This window comes from Manis javanica, chromosome 8, assembly GCF_040802235.1.
Source record: "Manis javanica isolate MJ-LG chromosome 8, MJ_LKY, whole genome shotgun sequence".
NCBI classification, from domain to species: domain Eukaryota; kingdom Metazoa; phylum Chordata; class Mammalia; order Pholidota; family Manidae; genus Manis; species Manis javanica.
In genome coordinates this window covers 112688364-112716298 of record NC_133163.1, presented here as the reverse complement: position 1 = coordinate 112716298, position 27935 = coordinate 112688364, and the positions used below count along the sequence as shown (strand labels likewise).

The 27935-nt window shown below is 36.5% G+C and overlaps 1 protein-coding gene across 1 annotated transcript in view; it reads left to right on the top strand.

Annotated features, from left to right (window-relative positions):
• The window catches only part of HERC1 (HECT and RLD domain containing E3 ubiquitin protein ligase family member 1), a 202244-nt gene that overhangs the window by 134366 nt on the left and 39943 nt on the right, over positions 1-27935 (top strand). Inside the window, exons 36-45 of the mRNA XM_073211953.1 lie at positions 293-376; positions 2140-2660; positions 4531-5306; positions 6583-6781; positions 10959-11119; positions 23047-23163; positions 23376-23607; positions 25199-25323; positions 26314-26534; positions 27481-27749. Of these exons, the coding sequence (XP_073068054.1) occupies positions 293-376; positions 2140-2660; positions 4531-5306; positions 6583-6781; positions 10959-11119; positions 23047-23163; positions 23376-23607; positions 25199-25323; positions 26314-26534; positions 27481-27749 (2705 nt within the window). The remainder of the gene's footprint in view (positions 1-292; positions 377-2139; positions 2661-4530; positions 5307-6582; positions 6782-10958; positions 11120-23046; positions 23164-23375; positions 23608-25198; positions 25324-26313; positions 26535-27480; positions 27750-27935) is intronic.

The following is a 27935-nucleotide window of genomic DNA, read 5'->3' as shown; positions in this document are numbered from 1 at the left end:
TATAGATTATCTACTCTTCTCTGTCTTTTCTCTAATATCTTTTGGTTCTTATAGTATTTACCAGCACCAAAAAACAGAAAGATAGTAAAATCTCTGTTAAGATTTTTGAAACAGATGAATAAATTAAGATCATTTATTATATGTGAAATTTCCTTGGTTAACAAGGTGAATTGAGATTTGTTCTGGTAACTTTGGTTCTGTCTCAGTAGAGCTTTGAATCTTAATGTGATTGGGTATTATCCAACTTTTAAAAGTATTTTTGTTTCCTTTTCTTTTCATGACCACCCTGTAGGAACCCAAATTAGCTTTTGAAGATGTGGATGCAGCAGAGTTGTACCCATGTGTAATGTTCTATAGTAGCAACCCAGGGGAAAAGGTAATGAAATTTCAAACCTTTATTCTTAAGCATAAAGGATATTTGTCATTTTTTAAATTAATATTCATTAGCATCAAATAGAATTTATAAATATAATAAGCTATTTCTACCACTAAAAGTAACCTGCTCAGATACTTATGGGAGGTAAGATTACTTTTAGAAATTGCCATCACTCTTTATTAGACATTATTTGATATCCTGGCAATTTGAATACAGTGAGTCAACTTTCAAAACTACGTGCAATTATAGGAATTATAGGAAGTAGTTTAGGGGATAATCTGGTTCATTAGCAGTTATGCCTATGAAATAGAAGTCTAAAAATAACCTTAAATGTAATCAGATACCACTAGCTAAATAATGGAAGTTCCAGTTGTGATGGGAAGCTGTCTTTTATTCATTTAGTTGATGGGTTGCTCAGATCTTGTAGATGGTATAAATTTGAACCCTAAACATTCAGGAGGATGGTATTAAAAAGATACCCTCTCACTAAAAACTTTTTTTTTCTCCTCATCTAAAACCCAGGCTGAGACAAACTTCTCTGTGGTCTCCCTGTGCTGGTGGGTGAATTTGTTTTCTATCCCAAACTTTCCCTTGAGGATGTAGTATAGTCTAGGCTTGGTCTCCAGAATTTCTAGTTATTTTTTTAGTAGAAAGCTTTCATTCTATCTTATATATAGTATTTCTATAATGGAAGTGCTGGACTTGGTAAATCTTAACCGTGATATTTTCCTTTTATTCTGTGCTTTTAAATATATCTTTAAAATTTTTCAAGTAGGTATAATTTAAGGCTAGCTGTTGATGAGAGAGGGAACTGCTTCTTGAACAGGTAGTTAACAAAACTGGATTGGAGATAAAATAAAGAGGCAACCCAGTACCGGCCATCATCCCTTTAATAGTATCCCTGATAACATTCTTGCAGCCCACAATAGGTTCTGGTATGTTCTGGTTGGAATAATGACCTCTTGCTTCCCACCATCTGTGAACTTTGAAGGAATTTATTCAACCTTAGACAATTTATCAATTAATTTATTCTGCCCAGAAGCCTTTTCTGATAAGTTTTGGAATTGGTGAAAATAATACTGATTATAGTTAACATTTTTTAAACATTTACTGTGTGTCTGACACTACTAATAAGCACTTTATGTGCATAGTTTCATTTAATCTTTAAAATAACCATAAGAGATAGATACTATTATTAGTGCCATTTTTTTCAGATGAAAAAACTGAGATTTAGTTCCTGAGATTATACATAATTGATTTGAACATAATTCTTGTTCTTCTTTTAACTTCTATGTCTTAGTTGAAATGTATGCCCAGATTGAGAATATCTCAGTTATCTAGATTTATTAATTTTTTCTTTGTGCCATTGAACAATATATCATGGTCCCAGGGCTCATTATTTTGGAGTCTTAAGGATGGGAGTAAATAGATCCTCAAGGCTTTTTTTTTTTGGACTAAATTGAGTCAGCCATTTACATCTTGTACTATATCCATCTTTTTGGTGGCAACAACAGTTCTGATACTCACAAGCTGTAGGAAGTTTAAATGACAGGGCAGCTTATTTCAGAAGACCGTACTGCTTTTAACTTTAATAGCTCTATTATATTTGCTCACTCCTTATTGGGGTCCAGTGATACAATACACGTGGATTAGGAGACCAAACACTAGTTCAACACGGGATTCCATGTGCTGGAATTTATAATGACTAATAGTTAAGGAGAATTATTAATATCATATATTTGCTGGCCTCTTTTCTCTGATAGGTGAAAATTTGTGATATGCAGATGCGTGGCACACCACGAGACTTACTTCCAGGAGACCCCACTTGTAGTCCAGTAGCAGCAGTGCTTGCGGAGGCCACTATTCAGCTTATCCGTATCCTTCACCGAACAGACCGTTGGACTTACTGCATTAACAAAAAAATGATGGAAAGGCTGCACAAAATTAAGACATGTATTAAAGAGTCAGGTCAGAAGCTAAAGAAAAGCCGCTCGGTTCAAAGCCGAGAGGAAAATGAGATGAGAGAGGAGAAAGAGAGCAAAGAGGAAGAGAAAGGTAAACATAATAGACATGGCCTTGCTGACCTCTCAGAGCCGCAGCTGAGGACCCTTTGCATAGATGTGTGGCCTGTGCTGGCAGTGATAGGAGGAGTTGATGCTGGTCTTAGAGTTGGAGGTCGGTGTGTTCACAAGCAAACTGGGCGCCATGCCACGCTGCTGGGAGTGGTCAAAGAGGGCAGCACGTCTGCCAAGGTCCAATGGGATGAAGCAGAAATTACAATCAGGTATGATCTGTTGAGTTACACTTTTAGCAAAAGAGTATTTAATGGTGAAATGGGCCATTGCCTATGGACAGTGAGTAATTATGTATTTTAGGTGAGCTGCCAGTTAAATTTTTAAAATAATTTCTTTTGTACAACTGGGTGTGAGTACTGTGGTTTCATAAAGGAATATTTCCCAGACCTATGTTCCTTGGAATACTAGTGGTTTGAAAAATACATAGTTTTTTGTTTTGTGTAGTGAAGAAATGGTAAATTCACTAGTTAGACATAAACCAGGGTCCTTCTTTCTGTTTTTCATGTGACTTACTGTTTTTTTATCATTTCTGTTATACACTGGAATAGAAAAAAGCCAGCCAGCAGAGCATCAGTTACATTTTGTGTAGGAGGGTTTTGAATGTAGAATGGAACATTTGAGTGACTAACATTAGGTTTTGGAATACCTATGATTTTAAGTGTTCTTGCCTTTTTTTTAAAGCATTTATTTTTATCCCCTCAGTGTGCAAAATTTTGGATAGATATGAAAATTACATTTATTTGACACAAACTGTGTACTTAAAAGCATTTAGATATGTTTAGATAGGATTTGTGTGAAAAAGAAATGTTATATGTTTAAAAGGAAGGATGTCAAGTGTTTCCATCAATAAGAGGACTGCCTGTCTAATGATTCTATTTATTTGCATCATTTGAAATATGGATTTATTGATATTGTGTAACTTCATTATACTGCCTACAATGATTCCTTTATTAATGGTATATAGTTAATTTTGTATATTATTTAGTGTTAATATGACATGGGACAGTATCTAAAATAGTGGTTCTTAGGTATTTTTTAGAGGTAGTGCTGTTTTAGAATCTAGCAATAGCTATGGACTCTCTCAGTTGAAAAGTATACACTCACAAGGTTTACACATAATTTCAAGAGTTGATGGACTCTACCTCCCCGTACTCTACCAAGCTAAAAAACCAAAGAAAATTTTACAATGTTAAGTGTACAATGTAAGTCTACCTTTTCTTTTGTATTTTGCCTTGTTTCAGAAAGGATTTATGATGCCTTATTAAGATGCATATTCTATCTAAATAAGCAAATTAAAATAAGTAAGAAAAATGAGGCAAAGGAAAAATAAGATTAGGAAAGTTAAAGTAGAACCAGAATTTAGGTTAATCCACCAAATGTATGCCACCAGACTTTGTGTACTCGCTAAGGCTTTCTCTTACATTTTATATAATTATAACATTTTTAAGGTTCAGGCAATTTTTTTTACCAATACCAAATATGAGAAAATATGTGATCATGTTTTTGCTTAAACTATAAAGTAGACACATTAATCAAACACTACGAAGTAAATTTTTTAATGAAGCAGTGTTCTCTTATAAGTGACCATTCCCCATACAATGAAACTAGACTTATTAACAGACTTTCCAAATAGCTTACATCAGGGATTGACAAACTCCATCCCTCCTACTTCCTGTTTTTGTAAGTAAAGTTACACAGCCACACCCATTCCTTTAGGTACATTAATGGCTGCTTTCACATTACAGTGGCAGGGTTGAAAGTTTGCAAGAGAGATTGTGTGGCCTACAAGGTCTGCTCTTCACAGAAATTTTTCTAATTCCTGGCTTATGTTACATAATAACAAATATTCTTATTTGAAAGCACATGCATGTCTCATTGCTTTTCCATTTAACATCACATCTCCTCATTTTCTCATAATAGATTCATTTTTCTCTGTTTGTAATGACTTCTCTAGTTTGTGTAAAGTATTCTTTGTACTGTGTACATGATGCATCTTATTTTGTCTACATTATTTTCTGTGCCTTCCTCCTGTCTATCCCTCACTTGCTTCTTCCTGTGTCATTCTGATCTTTATTAAAGCTTCCCAACTTTTTGGTCGCCTAGTGATACTCCACTGTATAATCTGGAACCCTGTGAACCACTGCCTTTCGATGTGGCACGATTCCGAGGCCTGACAGCTTCTGTGTTGCTGGACCTCACATATTTGACCGGCATTCATGAAGACATGGGCAAGCAGAGCATCAAGCGGCATGAAAAGAAACACCGACACGAGTCTGAGGAGAAAGGGGATGTTGAGCAGAAAACTGAGAGTGAATCTGCTTCAGATACACGAACAGGCTTAACATCTGACGATATCAAAAGCCAGGGTACCCTGAGCTCCAAATCAGAAAATGAGATAGCTTCATTTTCTTCAGATCCAACACTGCCAAGTGTGGAATCTCAGCATCAAGTAATAGAAGGAAAAAGAAAAAATCATGAACACATATCCAAAACCCATGACATAGCCCAGTCAGAAATCAGAGCAGTCCAGCTGTCCTATCTCTACCTTGGTGCTATGAAATCACTTAGTGCTCTTCTTGGCTGTAGTAAGTATGCTGAGCTGTTGCTTATACCAAAAGTTCTGGCTGAAAATGGCCACAACTCAGACTGTGCAAGCTCTCCAGTTGTTCATGAAGACGTGGAGATGCGTGCAGCCCTGCAGTTCTTGATGCGACACATGGTGAAGCGAGCGGTCATGCGGTCACCCATAAAGAGAGCGTTGGGATTAGCTGATCTGGAACGAGCTCAAGCCATGATTTATAAATTAGTGGTCCATGGACTTTTGGAAGACCAGTTTGGGGGCAAAATTAAGCAAGGTATGTTATCAGATTTGTTTTTTGTTTTTGTGCTGTTAAAATTATTTGTAATTGTCAGAAATGACATATTCTGTAAGTGATTTATAAAAGGTGGGGGGTTTTTTTTGTTTTTTGTTTTTTTGGCCAAAGCAATTTTCACATTGTTTTTCTCTTGCAAGGCAAACAGTTCTTTTTTGTTTCTTGTATATGAGTAATCATCTCTCTACCTATAATTTTCTACTTTAAACCTATACTAACATTAAAACTTAGTAATTATTACTGCATTTTACAAATTGAAATTTAAGTCATGTCACAAACATACTCAAGTATTTATTGATCTTACTGAAAATATATATTATTCTGATAACTTCTCGGAGACATTAAAGGACATTTTAAAGTACTACTTTCATAGACTATACTGTACATAAAAAACCTTGTTTTATCTTTTATTTTCACATTCAAAAATAAAAATGACATTCATTCAGTAAATGTTTAATGAGTGCTTACCATGTGCCAGGTATTCTTCTAAGTTCTAGGGAGTTAGCAATGAACAGAACAAAGTTCCTTGCCTTCATGGAGCTTCCAGTTCTTTTATTCCTCCTTTCTCTTTCTCTTCTTCCTTCTCATTCCCTTACTCCCCTCCTTTCTTTCTTAGCTTAGACAGTAAATAGGCAGAGAGAGGTGTGCAGTGCACATAAATAGGAATATTAAGATCATGGTGATTATGAAGGTAAGTGGCTTGTTAGCAAACTTAGTAGAGTTAGCTATCTTTGAGGCAACTGCTATCTTGATTATGTTTAATTGTAGGCTTCCATACCAGATAAGAAGAATCATACTTTGTAAGCTCTTAGACATTTTTTTTGTGCTTGGAATTTACTTTGTGAGGCATTGTCCTTTTTAGAGCATGGAGTTTCTGTCCAAGTTATTATTCTTGAATTTGCATGTCTTCATCTTTGTTTAAAGACTAAAGATATACATCAAAATCAAAATGCTAAGAAAGCAGCTTTAGTGATCACATTGTCTTTAGAAAACCTCTGGTCAAATCTAACAAGCAGAAGTTAGAATTTTTTGTTTCCTCTAAAAAAATAAATGAGCAATTATAAGGGCTTCCTGCATTATTATCTGTAGAGTTTATAATGAGTTCAATAGTGAATACAAGGATGTATATATATGTAAGAACATCTTTTTCTTTAAATTTCATAAACATTTCAAATTAAAAGTTAAAAGTTTTCCATCCCTGTGTCACTTTTGAAAAATAAATCCTTACTATTTTCTTAACCTTTACGTTGGTTTACAGAGATTGATCAACAAGCTGAAGAAAGTGACCAAGCCCAACAGGCACAGACGCCAGTTACCACTAGCCCATCAGCTTCGAGCACAACTTCCTTTATGAGCAGCTCACTGGAGGACACCACAACTGCCACCACTCCAGTCACTGACACAGAAACAGTGCCTGCGTCTGAGTCCCCAGGAGTGATGCCACTAAGTCTTCTCAGGTAGGGAAGTTAACCTTAAAGTCTGCCACATTGATGCCTATGCTTCTGAACATGTGATTTTTCTCTTATTAAGAATGTATCCAACTAAATCAAGGTATTCTAGTGCAAGAAGGAACCAAAGATAGTATATGTAGTCAAACCTATTTTCCTGGAGTTGAAAATGTTCCTCAGAAGTTTGATAACGTGCCCCAAGTCTCGTAGTCTGTTAGTGGTAGTCCCAAACCTAATGCAGCCGTGCCACTGATGATCAGGTACTTTAGCAGTCTATCTCCTTATAATGATTTTTTCTGGGGGGGTCTGGGGGAGCTAGTCTTTTAAATATTTTTTCCTCAAAAAGTAAATACTTGTATTTTGAATGTTAGAGCCTCAAGAAAGAGCTCACCTCCATGAAAATAATTTCCTTCTCTCACATTATTTCCCTTTGAAGCGAATTCTTCAACTATTATCTTTATTCTTACTATTAACCAAATAAGTCTACTTTCAAATGAAAGTACATTTCTTAATAATACTTCTTCAGTCAACCTATTTTTAGTAGGTTTGTAAATTCCAAATGTTGAAGTGTCTTTTTGCTTCAGTTTGCCAGTTTTATATACAAAATGCAAACCTTTGAAAGATCTTTAGAGAGGGACTGTTTTACGAAGTGAAATAAAGAGAAGTCAAATGATTAGTCTCCTTTTTTCTTACTTCTTTCCCCCCTTCCCTTAATTGACAAGTCTTTATTGTTCCCAGAGTGTAGAGTGACATCTTAGAAAGTAGAAGAGATACTGGTTGTTATTGATTAATGATTCTCAATTTTTGGTGCACAGAAGAGTCACCTGGGAGGCTTTTAAAGCTCGGGAGCTGTATCCTGTGGCAAGTTTCATTCAGGAAGTCTGGTTGGGCACGTCGTTTACATTCGAATTAAGTGTCCCCAGAGATTTCTGTTGCAGCAGTCTTCAGCTCACACATTGAGAGTTATTGCTCTGCATAGGCAGAAGAAGCAATAATCCTAGTAGCTGCCATTGTCCTGTCCCCACACATTCCTGCCTGTTAGCTTTCTCACTTAATACAGTTCCAGGAAGTGCTTCTGTTTAAGAAAGAAGGAAGGAGAGGAATGGTGGATATTCGGATATGGTATTTTTTGGGGGGATGAGCATAAGTTTATACTGCACTTGTAGCAATAAATTCTTTTCTTTTCTTTTTTCTTTTTATTATTAAGGTATCATTGATATACAGTCTTATGAAGGTTTCACATGAACGACATTGTGGTTACTACATTCACCCATATTATCAAGTCTCCGCCACACCCCATCGCAGTCACTGTCAATCAGCATAATAAGATACTATAGTCACTACTTGTCTTTTCTGTGCTGCACTGTCTTCCCTGTGACCCCCCCTACATTATGTGTGCTAATCATAATGCCCTTTAATCCCCTTCACCCTCCCTCCCAGCCCACCCTCCCAACATCCCTCCCCTTTGGTAACTGTAGTCCCTTCTTGGAGTCTGTGAGTCTGCTGCTGTTTTGTTCCTTCAGTTTTGCTTCGTTGTTATACTCCACAAATGAGTGAAATCATTTGATACTTGTCTTTCTCCTCCTGGCTTACTTCACTAAGCATAACACCCTCTAGCTCCATCCATGTTGTTGCAAATAGTAGGATTTGTTTTCTTCTTATGGCTGAATATTATTCCATTGTGTATATGTACCACCTCTTCTTTATCCATTCATCTACTGATGGACGCTTAGGTTGCTTCCATATCTTGGCTATTGTAAATAGTGCTGAGATAAACATAGGGGTGCATCTGTCTTTTTGAATCAGGAATCTTGTTTTCTCTGGGTAAATCCTAGGAGTGGAATTACGGGGTCAAATGGTATTTCTATTTTTAGTGTTTTGAGGAACCTCCATATTGCTTTCCACAATGGTTGAATTAATTTACATTCCCACCAGCAGTGTAGGAGGGTTCCCCTTTCTCCACATCCTAGCCAGCATTTGTTGTTCCTTGTCTTTTGGATGTTGGCCATCCTAACTGGTATGAGGTGATATCTCATTGTGGTTTTTATTTGCATTTCCCTGATAATTAGTGATGTGGAGCATCTTTTCATGTGCCTGTTGGCCCTCTGAATTTCTTCTTTGGAGAATTGTCTCTTCATATCCTCCACCCATTTTTTAATCAGGTTATTTGCTTTTTGGGTGTTGAGGTGTGAGTTTTTAAATATATTTTGGATGTTAACCCTTTGTTGGATATGTTGTTTATGAATATATTCTCTCATAGCATAGGATGCCTTTGTGTTCTGCTGATAGTGTCTTTTGCTACACAGAAGCTTTTTAGTTTGGTGTAGTCCCATTTGTTCATTTTTGCTTTTGTTTCCCTTGCCTGAGGAGATGTGGTGAGGAAAAAGTTGCTCATGTTTATATTCAAGAGATTTTTGCCTGTTTTTTTTCTAAGAGTTTCATGGTTTTCATGACTTACATTCAGGTCTTCGATCCATTTCAAGTTCACTTTTATGTATGGTGGTAGACAATAATCCAGTTTCATTCTCTTACACATAACTGTCCAGTTTTACCAACACAAGTTGTTGAAGAGGCTGTCATTTCCCCACTGTATATCCATGGCTCCTTTATTATATATTAATTGATGTATTATTAATTATTGGATAATTAAATAATACTAATTAATTCATCTCTATTCTTTTGCATTGATTTATGGGTCTGTTTTTGTGCCAGTACCAAATTGTCTGGATCACTTTGGCTTTGTAGTAGAGTTTGAAGTTGTGGAGTGTAATCACCCAGCTTTATTTTTCCTTCTTGGGATTGCTTTGGCTATTCAGGGTCTTTTGTGGTTCCATATGAATTTTAGAACTATTTGTTCTAGTTTGTTGAGGAATGTTATTGGTATTTTGATGGGGATTGCATTGAATCTGTAGATTGCTTTAGGCAGGATGACTATTTTGACAATATTAATTCTTCCTATCCATGAGCATGGGATGTGTTTCCATTTATTGGTGTCTTCTTTAATTTCTCTCATGAGTGTCTTGTAGTTTTCAGGTCTTTTACATCCTTAGGTTTATTCTTAGGTGTTTTATTCTTTTTGATGCCATTGTGAATGGAATTGTTTTCCTGATTTCTCTTTCTGCTAGTTCTTCTTTAGTATATAGGAATGCAACAGATATCTGTGTATTATTTTGTATCCTGCAACTTTGTTGAATTTAGTTATTAGTTCTAGCAGTTTTGGGGTGGATTCTTTTGATACAGTTTTTAATGCCTCCAGCAATTACATTATTCAAGGCATTCACAGAGGATCAGTAACACTGATTCCTTGTTGCCTTTCAAGCTCTGTAGTGTATGCATGGGATTCAGTAGTAAAATAATTATCCCTCGCTCCCACAGACATTCACCAGGTGTTGTGACTCCTTTCTTCTCAGCTTTGATTCCCTGCTATTGGCTGAGACTATATTAGAGCTGCAGGAGTCTCTGCCTGGCTGAACATTATTTAACATGAGAAAAATGAAGAATCAGCTAGTCCCTTACTATATCACAGTTCTTTAACTGGATAGACAGTGTTTTTTTGATGCTTAAAACGTTGAGTAGTCAGTCAGTGAGGATCTTCCTGGACTTTATTCTTTAGCCAGTGTCTGTCTTCTTAGCCTGAGGGAGGCTACCTCTTCTGTGCCTTTCCCCCTTTAACACATCCAGCATATCATCCAGAGGCTATTTTTCAGTTGTGCTATGTGACTGGGCAGTTTTCTTTCTATAGTATAGCTTACCCATAGACTATTACTTTGAATCTACGTGAATAATTTCATGGCTAGCTAGTAAATTTATATTTGAAGTAACAGTTCCAAATATAGTAAATCTATATTTGATAGAATCTTTAAAAGTCTTTATTCTGTAACTACTGTGTGCCTATCAAATACCCCTGTCATTCTGGTATTATAGTAGAGAGGAAGCTCCACGAAGGCTGGGATTTTTTAAATCTCTTTGTTCATTGAAATGTTGCTGGCATTTTGCTGAACAAATAATAAAGTATTATTTCATAAAAGCATCCTATGAGAGAATGATTTTTAAAACTGTGGAGTCCCTCTCCTCTCCTCTCAATTAAGTTATAGCTAACTTGTATAGTTTTTTAGTTCACATATTTCTTCTATAAGAATTATTTTCTAATTGAATTTTTATGCTAACCATTGTTTTTTTCTTAAAGGCAAATGTTCTCTAGTTACCCAACTACCACTGTGCTTCCCACACGTCGTGCACAGACTCCTCCAATATCATCATTACCAACCTCTCCTTCTGATGAAGTAGGAAGGAGGCAAAGCTTAACTTCTCCTGATTCCCAGTCAGCAAGACCAGCTAACCGCACAGGTGCGTGTGCTATTATTCGCTATGATATCCAAACCTCTCCAGGTGTGTGGGGCTTTGTAGTGTGGTCATTGTTTTACATCTTCAATGAAGGTAAATGAGTGATTTTTAATTTTGGGGTATCTGCCCCATCAAGTGAGATTTCTTCTGTATTCTGAAGTTAGAGATTGAATTATGGCTATTTGGGAGAGAAGTAATGTGCTGTATGTCAGTCATATTAGACCTCTCTTCCAATATAGGCATTTTTAGCACTGTGAATTTCCCTCAAAGCACTGCTTTTGTTGCAACCCACATATTTTGAAATGATGTGTTTTCATTTTTATTCAGGCTAAAGTACTTCCTAATTTACCCATTGATATCTTTTTTGCATGTGGGTTATTTAGGAGTATATTATTTTGTTTCCAAATATTTGGGGATTTTCCAGATATCTTTCTATTATTTATTTCTGATTTAATTTCATTGTCATCAAAGAATATATCTTGTATAATTTGAAGTCTTTTAAATTTATTGAGACTTGTTTTATGGCCCAGAGTATGGTCTGTTTTAATAAAGATCCCATGTGTATTTGAAAAAAATGTTTATTGAGTTATTGTTGGTGTTCTATAAATTGTTGGTTAAATCAAGGTGATTGGTAGTATTATCCAAGTCCTCTTTATCCTCACTAATTTTGGGTCTATTTACTTACACTATTGATTACTGAGAGTGGTGTTGAAATCTCTGTAATTATGAATTTGTTTATTTTCCCTTTCATTTATCAGTTTTCTTTCATGTATTTTAAAGCTCTGTCTTTAGGTCCATAAACATTTAAGATCTTAATGACTTCTTAATGATTTGATTAATTTGTCATTATGAAATGACTCTCTTTATCCCTGGTAATATTCTTTGCCTTTCAGTCTGCTTTATCTGGCATAAATATAGTCATTTCTGATTTTCTTAAATTACTGTTATTATTTATTATTGTTATCTCTCCTCCCATCATTTTACCTTTAACTTATTTGTCTCTTTTTATTTCAAGTGGATTTCTTAAAGGCAGTCTATAGTTGGGTCTTGCTTTTTAAATCCAACCAGATGTTCTCTGCCTTTTTTATTAGGGTGTTTAGATCATTTATATTTAATGTGATTATTAGTATGATTGGCTTTAAATCTACCATCTTTTCTGTTCATCTCATCTGTTTTGTTCCATTTTTCCTCTTTCTACCTTCTTTGGACTAAATGAGTATTCTTTATCACTCCATTTTATCTCCTTTGTTGACTTACTAGCTATATGTACTTTGTATTGTATTTTTAGAGATTACGTTCAGGTTCAAAGGGTACATCTTTAATTATCTCACTGTACCTTCAGGTAACGTCATATCACTTCATGTATAGTGAAAGACTCTAACAACAGTATGCTTTCATTTCCCCTTTCTCATCCTTTGTACTTTTGTTGTTGTATATTTAACCTGTATGTGTTATAAAGCCCCATAATACTATTTTTGCTGTAAACAATTATCTTTTAAAGAGATTTAAAAACAAGTATGTATTTTGTATTTACTCACATATTTACCAGTTCTGAGATTCTTTATTCCTTTTTTGTAGACTGAGATTCTATCTGGTATCATATCCTTTTGCTTGAAAGACCTTTTAAAACATTTCTTGTAGTGGTTCTACTAGAAATGAATTCTTCTGGCTCTTATATGTCTGAAACAGTCTATTTAACAACAGTCTATTTTTGAAAAATATTTTAACTTAATATATAATTCTAGATTGACAATTTTTTTCGTTTAGTACTTCAAGAGGTTGCTCTACTGTCTATGGCTTGCATTATTTTCGATGATAGGTCTTCTGTCATTCTAATCTTGATATAATATGCCTTTATCTCAGACTGCTTTTAAGATTTTTTTTATTACTAGGCTTAAGCAATTTGATTATAACCAGTTTTGGTGTAGTTTTCTTCATGTTTTTGTGCTTGGGGTTTCTTGAGCTTCTTGGATCTGTGGATTTAGTTGTGATTTTTGGAAATTTTTCACCCATTACTTATTCAGAGTTTTTTGTTTGTTTGTTCCTCTCCTCCATTTCAGTTTCTCCAGTTACATGTATAATAGATCACTTGAAGTTGTCCCTCTTCTTTTTATCATCTTTCTTCTCTGTGTATTTTATTTTGGATAGTGTTTATTGTTGTGACTTTCGGTCATTAATCTTTTCTTCTCCAGTGTCTAATCTGCTCTTAATTCCACCCAGTGTATTTTTACATTCAGACATTGTAGTTTTCATCTCCAGAAGTTCGATGTAGGTTTTTTTTTAAATCTTCCTTGTCTTTTTTAATTAAGCTATCATTGATATACAATCACATAAGCAACACTGTGGTTTCTAGATTCCCCCCATTACAAGTCCCCACCACATACCCCATTGCTCTCACTGTCCCTCAGTACACTGAGATGCTATAGGGTCACTACTTGTCTTTACTTCCTACTGTGCTATACTTCCTACTCCGTGCCCCCTCTACATTATGTGTGCTAATCATAATGCCCCTTAATCTCCTTATACCTCCCTTCCACCCTCCCCCCCAGTTCCTTTCCTTTGGTAACTGTTAGTCCATTCTTGGGTTCTGTGAGTCTGCTGCTGTTCTGTTCCTTCAGTTTTTGCTTTGTTCTTATACTCCAAAGATGAGTGATATCATTTGGTACATGTCTTTCTCCACCTGGCTTATTTCACTGAGCATAATACCCTCTAGCTCCATCCATGTTGTTGCAAATGGTAGGATTTGTTTTCTTATGAGTGAATAATATTTCGCTGTGTATATGTACCACCTCTTCTTTATCCATTCATCTACTGATGGACACTTAGGTTGTTTCCATTTCTTGGCTATTGTGAATAGTGCTGCAATAAACATAGGGGTGAATATGTCTTTTTGAACCTGAGATCTTTCTTTCTTTGGTTAAACTTCTAGGAGTGGAATACCCGGTTCAAATGGTATTTCTATTTTTAGTTTTTTGAGAAACCTCCATATTGCTTTCCACAATGGTTGAACTAATTTACATTCCCACCAGCAGTGTAGGAGGCTTCACCTTTCTCCACATCCTCGCCAGCATTTGTTGTTTGTCTTTTGGATGTTGGCCATCCTAACTGGTGGGAGGTGATATCTCATTGTGGTTTTAATTTGTATTTCTCTGATGATTAGCGATGTGGAGCATCTTTTCATGTGCCTGTTGGCCATCTGAATTTCTTCTTTGGAGAAGTGTCTGTTCATATCCTCTGCCCATTTATATTTGGGTTATTTGCTTTTTGGTTGTTGAGGCATGTGAGCTCTTTATATATTTTGGGTGTCAACCCTTTATTGGATATGTCATTTATGAATATATTCTGTAGGATGCCTTTTTGTTCTACTGATGGTGTCCTTTGCTGTACAGAGCTTTTTAGTTTGATATAGGTCCACTTGTTCATTTTTGCTTCTTTTTCCCTTGCCCGGGGAGATATGTTCATGAAAAAGTTGCTCATATTTATATTCAGTAGAGTTTTGCCTATGTTTTCTTCTAAGAGTTTTATGGTTTCATGGCTTACATTCAGGTCTTTGATCCATTTCGAGTTTACTTTTGTGTATGTAGTTAATCAGTAATCCAGTTTCAACACCAGTTGTTGAAGAGGCTGTCATTTCCTCATTGTATGTCCATGGCTCCTTTATCATATATTAATTGACCATATATGCTTAGGTTAATATCTGGACTCTCTAGTCTGTTCCATTGGTCTATGAGTCTCTTCTGTGCCAGTACCAAATTGTCTCGATTACTGTGGCTTTGTAGTAGAGTTTGAAGTTGGGGAGCATAATCCCCCCTGCTTTATTCTTCCTTCCCAGGATTGTCTTGTGTGTTCAGGGACTTCTGTGGTTCCATATGAATTTTAAAACTATTTGTTCCAGTTCATTGAAGAATACGGTCAGTATTTTGATAGGGATTGTATTGAATCTGTAGATTGCTTTAGGCAGGATGGCCATTTTGACAATATTAATTCTTCCTACCCAAGAGCCTGGGATGGATTTCCATTTATTAGTGTCCTCTTTAATTTCTCTCAAGAGTGTCTTATAGTTTTCGGGGTATAGGTCTTTCACTTCCTGGGGTAGGTTTATTCCTAGGTATTTTATTTTCTTCTCGATGCAATTGTGAATGGAATTGTTTTCCTGATATCTCTTTCTGCTAATTCATCATTAGTGTATAGGAATGCAACAGATTTCTGTGTATTGATTTTGTATCCTGCCACTTTGCCAAATTCAAATATTAGATCTGGTAGTTTTGGAGTGGATTCTTTAGGGTTTTTTATGTGCAATATCATGTCACCTGCAAACAGGGACAGTTTAACTTCTTCCTTACCAATCTGGATGCCTTTTATTTCTTTGTGTTGTCTGACTGCCATTGCAAGAACCTCCAAAACTATGTTGAATAAAAGTGGTGATAGTGGGCATCCTTGTCTTGTTTCCAATCTTAAAGAAAAATCTTTCAACTGTTAAGTATGATGTTGGCTGTGGTTTATCATATATGACCTTTATTATGTTTAGGTACTTGCCCTCTATACCCATTTTGTTGAGAGTTTTTATCATGAATGGATGTTGAATTTTTTCAAATCCTTTTTTGACATCTATGGAGATGATCATGTGATTTTTGTCCTTCTTTTTATTGATATAGTGGATGATGGTGATGGGTTTTCGAATGTCGTACCATCCTTGCATCCCTGGGATGAATCCTACTTGATCATGATGGATGATCCTCTTGATCTATTTTTGAATTCGGTTTGCTAGTATTTTGTTGAGTATTTTTGCATCTGTGTTCATCAGGGATATTGTTATGTAGTTTTCTTTTTTTGCGGTGTCTTTGCCTGGTTTTGATATTAGAGTGATGCTGGCCTCATAGAACGAATTTGAAAGTATTCCCTCCTCTTCTATTTTTTGGAAAACTTTAAGGGAATGGGTATTATGTTTTCTCTAAATGTCTGATAAAATTAAGTGGTGAAGCCATCTGGTCCGGTGGTTTTGTCTTGGGTGGTTTTTTGATTACCGATTCAATTTCATTGCTGGTATTTGGTCTGTTCAGATTTTCTCTTTCTTCCTGGGTAAGTCTTGGAAGGTTGTATTTTTCTAGAAAGTTGTCCATTTCTTCTAGGTTATCCAGTTTGTTAGCATATAATTTTTCATAGTATTCTCTAACAATTCTTTGTATTTCTGTGGTGTCCAAAGTGATTTTTCCTTTGTCATTTCTGATTCTGTTTATGTGTGTAGATTCTCTTTTTTTCTTGATAAGTCTGGCTAAGGTTTTTTATCTATTTTGTTTATTTCCTCAAAGAACCAGCTCTTAGTTTCATTAGTTTTTTCTATTGTTTTGTTTTTCTCTATTTTATTTATTTCTTCTCTGATCTTTATTATGTCCCTCCTACTAACTTTGGGCCTAATTTCTTCTTCTTTTTCCAGTTTCAGTAATTGTGACTGTTTCAGAATTTAGACTGTTCATTTGGGATTATTCTTCCTTCTTGAAATAGGCCTGGATTGCTATATACTTTCCTCTTAGAGCTGCCTTCACTGCATCCCACCGAAGTTGGGGTATTGTGCTTTTGTTTTCATTTGTCCCCATATATTGCCTAATCTCTGTTTTAATTTGGTCCTTGATCCATTGATTATTTTGGAGCATGTTGTTAAACCTCCATGTGTTTGTGAGCCTTTTTGTTTTCTTTGTACAATTTATTTGTAGTTTTATACTTTTGTGATCTGAGAAGTTGGTTGGTAGAATTTCAATCTTTTTGTATTTACCAAGGCTCTTTTTGTGGCATAGTATGTGGTCTATTCTTGAAAATGTTCCATGTGCACTTGAGAAGAATGTGTATCCTGCTGCTTTTGGTTGGAGTGTTCTATAAATATCTGTTAGGTCCATCTGTTCTAATATGCTGTTCAGTGCGATAGTTATTTTCTGTCTGGTTGATCTGTCCTTTGGAGTAAGCAGAGTATTAAAGTCTCCTAAAATAAATCCATTGCATTCTATTTCCCCCTTTATTTCTGTTAGTATTCATTTCACATATATAGGTGCTCTTGTATTGGTTACATAGATATTTACAGTGGTTATATCCTCTTGTTGGACTGACCCCTTTATCATTTATATAATGTCCTTCTTTGTCTCTTGTTAGTTTCTTTATTTTGAGGTCTATTTTTTGTCTGATACAAGTACTGCAACCCCTGCTTTTTTCTCCCTGTTGTTTGCATGAAATATCTTTTTCCATCCCTTCACTTTTAGTCTGTGAATGTCTTTGGGTTTGAAGCAAGTCTCTTATAGGCAGATAGGTCTTGCTTTTTTATCCATTCTGTTATTCTATGTCTTTTGATTGGTGTATTCAGTCCATTTACATTTAGGGTGATTATCGATAGTTACGTATTTACTGCCATTGAAGGCTTTGGATTCGTGGTTACCAGAAGTTCAAGGGCAGGTTCTTTATTATCTGGCAGTCTACTTTAAATTACTTATTACACTATTATAAACCCAGTCTGATGATTCTTTTTTCTCTCCCTTCTTTTTCTTCCTCCTCCTCTCTTTATAAGTTAGGTGTTATATTCTGTACTCTTTGTGTATCCCTTCATTGACTTTGTGGGTAGCTGATTTAATTTTGCATTTCATTAGTATTTAGTTGGTCTACTTCTTTCGCTGTGGTTTTCTTTTCTCTGATTACAGCTATTTAGTCTTTGGCACACTTCCATCTAGAGCAGTCCCTTTAAAATACACTGTTGAGATAGTTTGTGGGTGGTAAGTTCCCTCAATTTTTGTTTATCTGGAAATTGTTTAATCCCTCCTTCAAAGTTAAATGATAATCTTACTGGTAGAGTATTCTTGGTTTGAGGCCCTTCTGTTTCATTGCATTAAATATATCACACCTCTGCCTTCTGGCCTGTAAAGTTTCTGCTGAGAAGTCTGATGATAGCCTGATGGGTTTTCCTTTACAGATTATCTTTTTTCTATCTCTGGCTGCTTTTAATACTCTGTCCATGTCCTTGATCTTGCCATTTTAATTATTATATTTCTTGGTGGTGTCGTTGGGAGATCTGTGTACCTCCATGGCCTGGGAGACTGTTTCCTTCTCCAGACTGGGGAAGTTTTCAGCAATTAGTTCTTCAAAGACGCTTTGTGTCCCCTTTCCCTCTCCTCTTCTTCTGGTACCCCTATAATGCAAATATTGTTCCATTTGGATTGGTCACACAGTTCTCTTAGTATTCTTTCATTCCTAGAGATCTTTTTTTCTCTCTCTGCCTCAGCTTCTCTGTATTCCTGTTCTCTGATTTCTGTTCCATTCACTGCCTCCTCTACCTCACCTAATCTGCTTTTAAATCCCTCCATTGTTTCATTTCAGTTATCTCACTCATAAATTCATCCCTTAACTTTTGAATATTTTTCTGTAGCTCTATTAGCATGCTTATGACTTTTATTTTGGATTCTTTTTCAGGAAGATTGGTGATTTCAGTCTTACCCTCAGGGCTCCTTTTAGGAATTTTGGATTGAACAAGGTTCTTCTGCCTTTTCATAGTCCTGGATCTATGGGAGTGGTCGCCAGCAAGTGGTGTGGATGTCAGCTGGGAGGACAAAGTCCCTTCCTGCTTGCTGGTCGCTGTGCCTATCTCCACTGTCTGTGCCAGTTAAACACATGCAGGGAGTGGCCTCCTGGTTAATCCCCTAAACTGCCGTGGGCAAGGTGGCCCTTGGGATTGCCTAGGGCAATGGCAGGGGTCACAGGCGGGTGGCATGGGTTCTGCTGCAATAACAAAGCCCCTTCGTGGCTCCTGGTCTCAGCTTCTGTCTCCACTGTCTGTGTCAGTCAGCCGCATGCAGGGAGCAGCCTCTGGGTCTGGGCCGGTTAGCCAGATACAGGGAGAAGCCTCTGTGTTAAGCTGTGTAGTTGCTGTAGGTGGGGGTGCCCTGTTTGCAGCCATGGCAGGGACAGCCATTTTGCACGTAGGTGACACCGGGGAGGAAGGAGTGGCAGGCTGCTTATTGTGGTGAGGGGCCTCAGGGCTCCTTTGCCAACCAGGGTGATAGGGCGCTTGACGCTCCTTAAAGTTCCCAGCCTGATGGACTCAGTGTGCCAGGACGATTTTGTCCACTTGTTCCTTCTCCTGAATCCTTGCCCCTCTAGCAGCCCTCTGACCATTGAGAGGTCCCTTAAAACACCTGCTTTTCTTTTGTCCCAGGACAGCCTGTTGTGGGAACCTGTTCACAGTCGTAGTCTCAGACTCTGCCTTTCAGCCCCTCCAATCTCCAGAGCCCCATGCAATGTGGGTCCGTGCTCCCAGGGTAGATTTATAGGCCTGGTATTTAGCAGTTCTGTGCTTCCACTCCCTCCCCATTCTGATTCTTTTCCTCCCGCTGGTGAGCTGGGATTGCAGAGTACTCGGGTCCCGCTGGGTCACCACTTTTTACCTTACCCTTTTCTGTGAGATGTTGACTTCTCCCAGATGTGGATTGACTGGTGTTCTGTTACTTCTGGTCACTCTTTTAGGAATAGTTGTATTTGCTGTATTTTCAAAATATATGTGGCTTTTGGAGGAGATTTCTACCACACTACTCATACCACCATCTTTTTTACCCCTCTTCCATGTCTTTTTTAACCTGTTCAGTCTTTTCTCTACCTTATCAAATACACAGAAAAACAGTCAGTTCTCATGATTAGACTAGTTATGTTCTATAAAGTCACTGTGAAAACTGAATTAGCAAAAACTGAACCACTGCTCCTGGGGAGTATACAGGGCTAGTCTTTTGTGACCATCTGGTCACATTTTTTTATGTGTTTTTCTATTTAAAGATGACATATTTGATATATATTGTTTATGTATTTTTCTATTTAAAGATGACGTTTGATATATATTGTTGCTTCATTAGCATTGAAAACCTGGCCAGCCACACCATAACTCATATCTGAATGAAGCTTATCAGAACACATGTATTTTCTCCATAAGGCACATTACAGTCTTCTTTTACTTAGTAGCACTAGATAGCGCTTTCAGCACTTCACTTGGGGGCCATTTTGTACAGTGAAATCAGCAACAAAAAGCAACAACAAAAAAAAGTGACAATAAACAGACTGTGAAAAGGACAGTTGTTTACAGTCTGAGAGCTGAACCAAGAATGCAGATTATCACCCTTTTCAACCTTAGGTGGGAACAAATGTGTCTGAAAATTGAAATTTTTTGTTATTCTGTGTGTGAAAGTGCCATGAGTATTGATTTTGGAGTCACAAACTAATTTTAATGGGTAGATGAATTTGCAAATATGGAATCCACAAATAATAAGAATCAACTGTATTTATTGTACCTATTTTAATGTCCTTCTCAATTTATCATCTATTTTACTTCTGGGTCTGCTTCTGTTGACTAATTTTTCTCATTTTGAATTGTATTTTCTTGTTTCTTTGCATGTTTGGTAATTTTTTGTTGGATACTCACAGACTGTGAAGTTTGCCCTTTTGGGTACTGGATATTTTGTATTTCTTTAAATATATTTCAGCACTTTGCTCTAGGATACAGGTAAATTACTTTGAAACAATTCAATTTCTTCAAGTCTTCCTTTTAAGCCTTGTTGTGTGGGACCAAGACAGCTTTTAGTTTGGGACTAATTTTCCCTGTTACTGAACCCATACCTTTCTCGATATTTTTTCCAGTACCTCATACATTATAAAGTTTTTCATTCTGGCTTGTGGTGACACAAGCTCTTCCAAACCCTGTGTGAGCTTAAAGGATTGTACTGCTTGTTACATTTTGGTGATTCTTTCCCTAACTTTGGACAGATGCTGTATTAGCATCAGCTTAAGGCTTGAGAGAAAGAGAAGGACCCTCTGCACATTTCAGGAGTTCTCTTTGTATGCCTCTTTTTTCCATACAGCTCTTTCCTTTCTGGTATTCTATCCTGTGAATTCTAGTCACCTCAAATTCTCTACTCTGTTTCCTTAGTTTAGAGAGACCATTGAAGTTAGCTTGAATTTACCCTCCTTGGACTGCAGCTTAGAAATTCTCTCCAGGCAATAAGCTGAGGCAGTTGTTCACCTTGCCTCATTCGGTTACCTTCTCTCAGGGATCCCTATCCTACACTGCCTGTTGTCCAGTGTCTGCAGGCCATTTAATATATTTCACCTGTGTTTTTAGTTGTTTAAGGTGAGAGTAAATCCAGGCTCCATTACTCCATCATGGGGAGAAGTAGAAGTCCATCAAATGTATCAGGGCTATTACCACTGTAGCAGTAGTGACATTTTTAAAGCAGAAATGAAAGTTAAAGTCCTCCTTCCCTCCTTCCTTCCCAATTCAGTTCAGAAGTCCTTAGGTGGGGCCAAGCTCACAGGGTTTGGGAAGCAGATGGCATGATGGCCCAGAGTGGGGTGTCATAGCTAGATTGGAGTGAGAAAGCTCCTTGTATATGTGAAAGTGGTCTGATTTAGTGTATTGGAGCCTAAAAGGGGTGAGGAAAAGTCCACATAGCTTGGCACCAGGTGTCAGAGCCATGCAGGTTGAGGAGGGCCTCCACTAGCACTGTCCACTGAGAGGGCCTGGGAGCAGTGATGCTTCAAATCAACATACCCAGTGCTAAGATCCTGTCTTCTAAATACCATTCTCTGCTAGAAGGAGCACTGATCTTCTGAGATAAATGGCCGATTTCAGAGCTGAGTATGAGATGAGCCTGGAATGGCTTGTGCCAAAAGGTGATAAAGTGCTCAGAGAATGATGGGCACATGTCTCAAGGATGTAGAAACTATATTGAAGGGGTGTCCACTGGCCAAATCTGGGAGGTTTGGGGCATCAATATAAATAATCATAATTATAATAATAGGTAAGAACTCATGAATACATAAGAATCTATAACCCTGTACTGATGGAGAAGGCTTTGCTTTAGAGTGGTATTCTACCTGGTGAATCTGAAAACAACAATGGATTTAGAAAACCATCATTTGTCAACCACCATAATAATAATTAATTCAACCAGTAAACATAAATGGATGCTAGTGAAACTTTGATGAGGAATAGGGTATTTATATATTCTCATAGTTCCTCCTCACAAATACTTATTAATTACAAAGGGAAAAAAGAAGAATACCTTTACAGTATTAAAACTTGACAGATACCAGCTTACCTCAAGCGATAAAAGTTAACATCACCAACACCATCTGGTGAAATCATGTACCATCTAATAGAATGCAGTGAGGAGAAGGCAGTTTTGTGGTTCCTGCCAAAAAGCACAACCTGAATACAATCATGAAGAAACATCAGACAAATCCAAATTGAGAAGCATTTTACCATACACCTTTCAAAGTTATATATAAGTATATGTAGGCCTATAATTTTCAGAGCATCAAAGTGATTGAAGGAGACTAAAGAGACATCAAAACTAAATGAGAGATGACCCTGGATGGGATCCTTTGCTGTAAAGGACATTATCAGGACTTTTGGTGAAACTAGAATGGGGGTCTAGATTAGATGATAGCGTTGTTAATGTCCTGGCTTTGATGGTTGTGTTGTGCTTGTGCAGAATGTCCTTATTTGTAGGAGTTACATATTGGTATATTCAGGGGGACATGGAGCATCATATCTGCTACTTACTTTCCAGTGGTTCAGTGGTAAAATAATTCTTTGTACTCTTCTTGCAAATTTCTGTTAAATTTGAAATTGTTCTAAGTAGTAAACTTTCAAAGTAAGAAAATGTTTAAAAAAAATTTCTGCAGCTTTATTTTGTATTAACAGGTTTATCTTTAAGAAAAACCTTTAAAAGCCAAAACAAATTTAATCACATTTAATTATACTTAGTTATATTTAGTGAATTCTTAAAAGAGTAAAATTTCATTAAATTTGGACAGTATTAGGAAATTGGGGGCTTATAATTACTATAAGAACACGTTTTACTCATAGTATGTAGTGATATTTAGGCCTTTATTTCTCAATTTTGTCTCAGCCTTGTCAGACCCAAGCAGCAGACTGTCAACTTCTCCTCCTCCTCCAGCAATTGCAGTACCCTTGCTAGAAATGGGGTTCTCTCTCCGGCAGATTGCCAAAGCCATGGAAGCCACAGGTAGGATAAGTTTTTATATATCCTATTTGCAAGATATGAGAAGCTCAATCTTATTATGGATAATATATTTTTTAAGAGGCCATAAAGCTTGGTAGGATTTTTAACACCAGATTTAGTTATAATGGCATTATAATAGACACTCTTAAACTGAAAGCATGAAATAACTAATTGTTTTGCCTAAAGTCAGTATCAGACTTTTCTCTCCTGTTCAGGTGCTCGAGGAGAGGCTGATGCCCAGAACATCACTGTCCTTGCCATGTGGATGATAGAGCACCCTGGGCATGAAGATGAGGAGGAGCCCCAGTCAGGCAGCATAACTGACCCAAGGCATGGAGCGGCGGTTGTAGGCAGCGGTGGGAAGTCAAATGACCCTTGTAATTTGCAGTCACCAGGAGACATACCATCAGCTGATGCTGCTGAAATGGAAGAAGGCTTTAGTGAAAGGTGATAATCCAATTTCTGTATTTCTGTTCCATATGTTTTAAATGATGCCCCTAAGAGCCCCATATATTTCCCTTCATAGATGCTTCCAATGGTGTGTAAAGTTGATAACTAGAGATATAAAAGGTGGACACTTCAGTTACAATTTTATGTGTCCATGAAGGGTAGAAATGACATGACAGGTTTTGACTTGGATGTTTTCAGTGAAATAAGGAAATTATGTTATATAAAATTGAGCTGAAAAGAGGAAATAAGTTTCTTCTGAAATAATCTACTTGTTTATGTTATATAAGTGATATAAAATAAAATGTTCATTTTAATACTAGACGTTGATTTGATTAATGCATTCCATAGAAATAGAGTTTTAAGCCTTTTCTATCTCTTTAACATAGATTTCTATTTTCATCTCTTTAGTTTTTAATATCCAGTACAGTACACCCCTTTTTTAAGTTGTAAAAAGAGTTCTGGGATAATGCATAGATTAAAATGAGGTGTAATAAAATATTCTACAGTTCTTCCAAAATCTTCCCTTATCAGTACTTCTTAATGATTTTTTTTAAGTCAAACTGAATTTTATAATTGCCTAGACAGAGACAGATGGATGTGAAGAAAGAATAGGGAGTGAACATAACTTGGACAAAGGTTTTATTAATTTCTTTGTACATTCTGTGGTATTCAAATTCTAGTTTTAAAATAATTCTTTCTTTCTTTAAAATATTTCTTTCTTATTGAAAAGATTTAGCAAAAAGCATTGTAAAATTTCTGACTGGTAGATAAAGTTGCCTCTTGGGACCACGCCCTCATCTCCTTGGGGCATTGTTTTTCTCACTGAAAGTGGACTCAGCTGAAAAAAATGACAGACCTGCTTTCACTAGAAGAGCTTTGACAAAAATGATGTGGAGAACACATGAGCTCTATGCAAATTACAAAGGAAAATTGGGCCATAAGGAGCCACAGGAGTCTAGTGTTTGTAATGTGCCATGATGCTTCTGTGATAGTCATCATGCACCATGGCATTGTTGGCCCATTCTCTGATAAAGGTTGACTGTGCAATCTGCCATAAAGATTTATTAAACTATGATGGTTCATTCTGAAAGATATGTGTCCAGAAAAGATTTGGATGCAGCAGTTTTTATGATTTTAAATCATTTTTCATTTTAGCACATGAAATGAGATGGTTACCAAGGCTTGTGCATTATGTAATATACAGACTTTTCCTAACAAGCCCAGTGGATATTTTCATAACTTATTTTGAACTGTTTCTCCTAGGCAACAATTCCTAATTATTTCAAATTTTAAGTATTTACTCAGGAGTTCATTAAGGCCATTGACCTCATTTGAATTTGAACATTCATTAAACATCATTTAATTTTAGTAATTCAAAGTCAGATAAAATTATTGTTCAAGGCAATATGATGTATTTATAACTTAGGAGCTTTACAAGGGACAAAAGATATGGTTCAAAGTTTTCTCACAAACATTTTATTTTGGATAATATTTGGGAAAAAAATAACACCACACACATGCTTGATTTATGCTCTTTATTCATGATGATTTTAAAAAATTTGTGTTACTTTCAAACTTGCACTTGTAGCCCTGATAATCTGGACCATACAGAGAATGCAGCTTCTGGAAGTGGGCCACAAGCTAGGGGTCGCTCAGCAGTAACAAGAAGGCACAAGTTTGATTTAGCTGCTCGCACATTGCTAGCAAGAGCAGGTAATTACATGTTCCCCAGCCATCTCTTGGTGAAGATATCATGCAGTTGTTTATATTTTAAAGTCAGTGTAAAAGCAACACTAAAGAAGATAAAAACAATGATGCTAACTAAGTACTCAGTATCTCCACATTAACAGAGCAACTATTAGCATATTACTTTATAAACATTTATATAATTTTACATAGTTGAAATCACAGCATACATTCACAGATCTTTTTTTAAGTTCCCCCTATGTGCAAAAGGCTATACTGGTTGCCTGTAGATTTTGAGAAATTTTGTAAATGCTCTCTCTGCCCACAAGCAACGTAAAATTTTAAAAATGAAGATTTGTGTTTAAAATTTAACATCAGTAGTGAGAAGGAGAAAGTGAAAAGAGCCCTGTGTCAAAGAAGTAGGCACTGGCTTTTCTAATGTGCTCTCTGAACCTTAAGCCTTTGTTACAATGGTAAGGCCCTAGATTAGCAAAAATAAAAGCCTTTGTTACATTAGCAAATACTTCAAGGGTTATGTTCTGGGCATGTGAAGTGTAAGTTATAGGGAACGTATTTTGCAAACTAAAAACTAAGATTGTGATTTGTCAAAACAGAGTTTGATCATTGAAATATTAAAACATAAATAATAATTGAATAATTTACAGGAACAGAGAAACTGGCACTGTCCTAGAAAATAAAGGCTGCATGCTTAATATATAATGAAAAGTGCTGATTAAAAAAAAACCTGAAACAGTAATAACAGCCTGTATTTATTGAATATTTTTCTATATAACAAACATGAATTATCTTATTTAAATCTGTCAATAGCCCTTGGAGGTATATAAGTGCCATTATCTTCATTTTACAGAAATACATGTGATAGGTATTTCTTATATTAGGTATTCGATAAGTCAGCTGAGATAGGCTCTCACCTACATGTGTAGCAGCTAAAAAATGGCAAAATAATCAGAATTATTTATACATGCAAATAAAATGCCTTTTTTGTTTTGTTCTGAGCGGGGTTATACCGCTCCGTGCAGGCCCACAGGAATCAGAGTCGGAGAGAAGGAATATCTTTGCAGCAAGACCCAGGGACGTTGTATGACTTTAATTTAGATGAGGAGTTGGAAATTGATCTTGATGATGAAGCAATGGAAGCTATGTTTGGACAAGACCTGACCAGTGACAATGATATTCTGGGAATGTGGATCCCAGAGGTACTGGATTGGCCTACCTGGGTGTGTGTGACTGCAGCGGGGGCTGCTCTAACTTATTTTCCTGCCCTCCTGTTCGTACAGCTTACTAACAACAGCCTTGCCTAGAGTTGTAACAGTAAAAAAATCTTACATCCCATCCTCAAGTTTGGGGCTTCAATGCTTGAGGTTACTTTGATACTTACAGACTAATAAAAAAAAGTCTCTTTTGTTGCTTTCTCTGCGATTTGATTGCTTCTCTCCCTAGATTAGATGAATAGAGCTGTATTGTGTTAATATTTGATTCTAATATCCAAGACAGATTACAAAAGAGACATCAGGTCTCAGTCAACTCTTCTAGGTATTTAACATGGCTGCTGTGCTTACCTTGCTATCTGAATGCATGCTCTTCTCCTTCATAGGTTCCATGTAATCACTGTAATGCCTCATTCTAGGAGCCAGTGACACCTAGATCTTGTAAATACCTCCATCCAGGGGCAGGGTACATTGTGGGTTTGTATGTTTACATTGTTCAGCATTATGCTTTTGTAGCAGGGAGACTGAAAAGTTCACAAGTGTAAGGGTATAGGTGTATATTCTATATTAAAGTTAATAAGATAAATGAATCCTAATGACTCCTTAGAAATTCAAAAAATAAGTATGCCTGTTACAACCAGATGAAAAGTAGTTTTCATTAGAGGGATTTTTAAAAAATCACTTGGGATGGGGCAGATTATCATTTTTATTTTCTCAGAATAGTGAGTTACTTTTATTGTAACTTTAATTAGATTGAGGAAGGGCAAAGAATCCCTTCAGATTGTGTGATCTGAACCCTGATTTGAATGGAATTTGTTATGTAGCATTAATGAACATCTTGCAAATATTCCAGCATATGTAAACAAAGTAGTTAGTGTCATGAATAATCTTATTTACCACTTACTAATTCTATGTTAAATTGACTAATAATTTGATATGAAATCATTTTGTATAGCACGTTTGTGAGTCTGAAGACAGGGAAGAGGTGGTGGTATGTGAATTGTGTGAATGCAGTGTCATCAGCTTCAATCAGCACATGAAGAGAAATCACCCAGGCTGTGGGCGCAGTGCAAACCGCCAGGGCTATCGCAGCAACGGCTCGTATGTGGATGGCTGGTTTGGTGGTGAATGTGGGAGTGGAAATCCATACTACCTGCTATGTGGCAGCTGCAGGGAAAAGTACTTAGCCCTGAAGACCAAATCTAAGACAACAAGTTCTGAAAGGTACCTTGATATTGTGTAGATATACAGAGTATATAGATTTATTCTGAATGAAGAGTATATAAAGTATCTCTCCTTAAGACTTGGAATTGTAGCTTTTTTCATATGAGGAGTTACTTTAAACCTTTCCTTAAAGTCCTGTGATTGCTGAATTGAGGGCAGGATGGATGGAGGAGGTTGAGGGCTTCA